This window comes from Lepus europaeus, chromosome 11 (assembly GCF_033115175.1).
Source record: "Lepus europaeus isolate LE1 chromosome 11, mLepTim1.pri, whole genome shotgun sequence".
NCBI classification, from domain to species: domain Eukaryota; kingdom Metazoa; phylum Chordata; class Mammalia; order Lagomorpha; family Leporidae; genus Lepus; species Lepus europaeus.
The window spans coordinates 110,007,302-110,011,510 of record NC_084837.1 but is presented as its reverse complement, the minus strand read 5'-3'; the positions used below and the strand labels follow the sequence as shown (position 1 = coordinate 110,011,510).

At 56.7% G+C, this 4,209-nt stretch overlaps 1 protein-coding gene across 1 annotated transcript; it reads left to right on the top strand.

Annotated features, from left to right (window-relative positions):
- Window positions 1-1,006: 1,006 nt before the first annotated feature.
- ANKRD34C (ankyrin repeat domain 34C) lies at window positions 1,007-2,614 on the top strand. The gene has a single exon (XM_062204853.1). The coding sequence runs from the start codon at window positions 1,007-1,009 to the stop codon at window positions 2,612-2,614; it is 1,608 nt and encodes a 535-aa protein (XP_062060837.1).
- The last annotated feature ends 1,595 nt before the right edge of the window (window positions 2,615-4,209 follow it).

Sequence of the window (4,209 nt, the reverse complement as noted above, 5' to 3'; positions counted from 1 at the left end):
GTGATTGTTTGCATTTGTTTGACTGTTTTCCTCTTTATTATAAGAGTGATACACATTTATTTTAGCAGCACAGTGAGAATAAATGAAACCATCTATAATCCCATTACCCACAGGAAGGGTTAGCATTTTAATGTGTCTCCTACTGGTCTTTCCAATGCACATCTAACAACAGCACACGCCAAGTTGTGTATGGGTAACCTATTCATCGCGTGTGAATCATTGCTAAATACTGAGCCTCCAGCAATGAGCAAGCTTAGAACTTAGAGGGGCCGGCGCCGCGGCTCGCTTGGCTAATCCTCTGCCTGCAGCACCGGCACCCCGGGTTCTAGTCCCAGTTAGGGCACCGGGTACTAGTCCCGGTTGCTCCTCTTCCAGTCCAGCTCTCTGCTGTGGCCCAGGAAGGCAGTGGAGGATGGCCCAACTGCTTGGGTCCCTGAACCCACATGGGAGACCGGGAGGAAGTACCTGGCTCCTGGCTTTGGATCGGCACAGTGCCAGCCGTAGGGGCCATTAGGGGAGTGAACCAACGGAAGGAAGACCTTTCTTTCTGTCTCTCTCTGTCTCTGTCTCTCTCTCTCTCTCTCTCTCTCTTTCTCTCTCTCTCTAACTCTGCCTGGCAAAAAGAAAAAGAACTTAGAGAGCCACCTCCGTGTTTAGTATCTTCCGGGACTGGCCGTGTTCCTGGCCTTCGGTTAACGACCTCACCCGGTTGAGTGTTTTGGGCATGGCACCTCGCGCAGTGTTCACGGTGACTCTGCAAGGTGACTCTGCCATGGCCCTCACTCCAAGCCCAATCATCACAGAGAAAGGCACCGCCTCCCAGATGCTGGAGAACTTGGCCCGGGTGACCTGACTTGGGGTCAGGCTGGGCTGTGACGGTTCAAGGGCGTTGCGTCCGTTATCTTCCTGCGCACGTCAGCTCTGGAGCACCTGACCTGTCCCCTCTCTTCTTCCCTTGCTAGGTCTGACGGCCACCGTGGCTCCGAGACCCGAAGCCATCGCCAGGATGATGGGGGATGACACGGAACTGAGAACGGATGGCAACTCCCTTTTGAAGGCCGTGTGGCTGGGGAGGCTCCGGCTCACCAGACTCCTCCTGGAAGGGGGCGCTTACATCAACGAGAGCAATGACAAAGGGGAGACGGCGCTCATGGTGGCGTGCATCACCCAGCACGTGGACCAGCAAAGCATCAGCAAGCCCAAGATGGTGAAGTACCTGCTGGACAACAGGGCAGACCCCAACATCCAGGACAAGTCTGGCAAGACGGCGCTCATCCATGCCTGCATCAGAAGAGCGGGCGGGGACGTGGTCTCCCTACTGCTGGAGAATGGAGCCGACCCCAGCCTGGAGGACCGGACTGGGGCTTCGGCTCTGGTCTACGCCATAAATGCGGATGACGAAGGGGCGCTGAAGCACCTCCTTGCTGCCTGCAAAGCCAAAGGCAAGGAGGTGATTATCATAACAACCGATAAATCCTCCTCGGGCACCAAAACCACCAAACAGTACCTTAACGTCCCTCCCTCCCCCAAAGTGGAAGGCAGGCAGTCGCCACCCCTGTGTGCGTCCCCCTCGGATGTCCAAGTGACAGCTCCAAGCCTGGGCTCCCCGCCCAGGGAGAAGGAAGATGACTTCGTCAGCCTCCAGACAGGGCACTCAAGTGGCTACAGCGCCTCCAAGGCCCTCCACGAGCCCGGATCACCCACCAGGAGAGTGGGCGGTCTCAAGAGGGCCCGTTTGCCGCAGCTGAAGAGGTTGCAGTCTGAGCCGTGGGGCCTGGTCGCGCCGTCCGTGCTGGCAGCTTCCGCTCGGCAGGACGAGGCCCGCAGCGCCGGCGCCGACAGCGAGGTCCTCAAGGGCATCGGTGACGCGTCCCTTGCTACACGGGGGCCCTTGTCCAGGACCAGCAGCATGGACGGCAAGGACCCCACGCTCTTCCCCACGGTCACGGAGCAAGTGCTGAAGATCCCGGGCTCTTCAGCACCGGCGGCCTGGAAAGCGACCTATGAGAAGGGTCAGGGCCCCCACCCGCGTCTGGCCAGGAGGGGAACCCTCCCCGCTGACCAAGAGAAGGGGGGTGCCAGCCCAGCCGGGCCCTCGGCTCTCAAAGAGCCAGCCTCCCTCAAGTGGCTGGAAAGTGACCTCTACAGCCTGGATTTTCAAGCAGGGGCAGAGTCGCCCAGCTCGGTCTCCCTTGAACCAGGCAAAGGACCCTTAGACAGGAGGAAGGTCAACAGCTCCCACTTGTCCCTGTTCCACGGCTCCCGGGAGTCCCTGGACGCCGTCCCCAGCACGTCTCCCAGCTCCGCGCGCCGCAGGCCCCTGCACCTGCTGGAAAGACGAGGCTCTGGGACCCTGTTGCTGGACCACATCGCTCACACCAGGCCCGGCTTTCTCCCCCCTCTGAACGTGAACCTGAACCCTCCCATCCCAGACATTAGATCTGGCGGCAAAGCTGCTTCCCCACTTGCCAGTGGGTTGAAGTCCATGGTCCCTGTTGCTCCAAGTTCGCCCAAGAGAGTCGACTTGAGAAGTGCGAAGAAGTTGCTCAGGAGGCACTCGATGCAGATCGAGCAGATGAAGCAGCTCTGGGGCTTCGGAGAGATCACGACCTAGACGCGGGGACACGGCTGCTCTTTCTTCTGCATCCCGTAGCTTAGGAGGGGAACGGCCACCCAGGCGGACACAGGCGCGCCTCTCTGCATCCCCACCCCTCCTGAAGGTTCCCGAGTGGCCCCATCAGAAACCACGGAAACGGGTGCAGGTTCACTTCCGAAACAGACCCGGGGGTCATCCCAGAATCCCCCCTCCTGGAATAATCCCTGGGTTTCTAGAGGCCTACTTGTGAAGCGCTCAAGCTCATCAGGTTTTGCAGATAAAAATCACACACACATATATGCACACACACACACGCACCCACATGCAAACACACATACATACACACGTACATACACACATGCACAGACATACATACACATGTACATACACACACGCACACACACATACAGGTTCTCCGAAGACAGGAAATCGTTAGAGTTCAAACACAGCAAGTCCACCGAGGGACGCTGTGCACACCATTTGATTTCTGTCACACACCCAGAAAATGATTTTGCAAATTGCAAGGTGGTGTTGGGGGCGTGTCATTTCCTACAATGCTATAAAGTGCCTACAAAGACGGTGAGGCTTCCATGTGAGCTAGAACGTGGGAAATCTCTCAGAACCAATCCCTTGGTTGCCATGTCTGGGTGCTGGGTCCTATGTGATGGGGTGCAAAGAGAAATCCCCATCAAACTGGCCCTGCCCTGTGGGTCCTGCCTCCTTCTGTGGCCTGGGCACTGGCCAGCCTGCCTGGGAGAGATTGCTCAGAGCTGCCATCAGAGAATCTGCTCACATACCAGCCTGAACCTGCTCCGAGTCCCTAGGGGCTATAGAGCCATCAGACCCCCAGGAGCTGGTGGGTGACAGCAGTGGGTGCCTTGGCATGAAATTTCCTGCAGAGATGAGACCTCCCCAGGCCACAGCCCCGACACAGGCTCCGGGTTGGAATCTTGTGAGTCCAGGCGAGCTAACTTGGAGCTGAACACGATGCAGTTTGTAGAACAGACCCGTAGGAAGTGTTTCCAGATTATTCTTAAGAAATCTTAATGAGATCTACCAAAGCCAGACTGATACCTGCTGATGGGGTGTGCACAGGCTCCTAGGGTGGAAGCAGGAAGGACCATTTCTCTTTGTAGCCTAAAAATTACAGGCAATTCACGAAAAATCTGGCTCCCTCTGCGGCTGGCTGAGCGAGGTGACAGGAGGTGTGCAGAGGTAACCTGCACAACAACCTTCTCAAGTGGCTTTGAACAAGTCCAGAGAGCGAAGAGGAGAGCACGTTTGGCATCACGTGGCCATGGTTCGGTGAAGACGCCCCCGGCTATTTCTCATCTCGCTAAGAGGTGTGTTTGAAAGGTCAGTAGCTCCTGGGGACAGCATCCAGCAGAGAGAAGAGGAACGGCTTTGAGTTTGACAGAGCTGAGTTTGCATCCCAGCTGTGTGACCCGGAGGAAGCAGCTTACCCACTCTGAGCCGCTGTTCCTCCAGCTGTAAAAATGCCTTTAGCCACCATCCACTCTGCAAGGTTGCGGTGGGGACGAGAGGACGTTATAAGACACGAAACTCTCTGCAGTTGTGCCTAGAAGTTACTGGAAAAGAGCAAATTTTTTAAA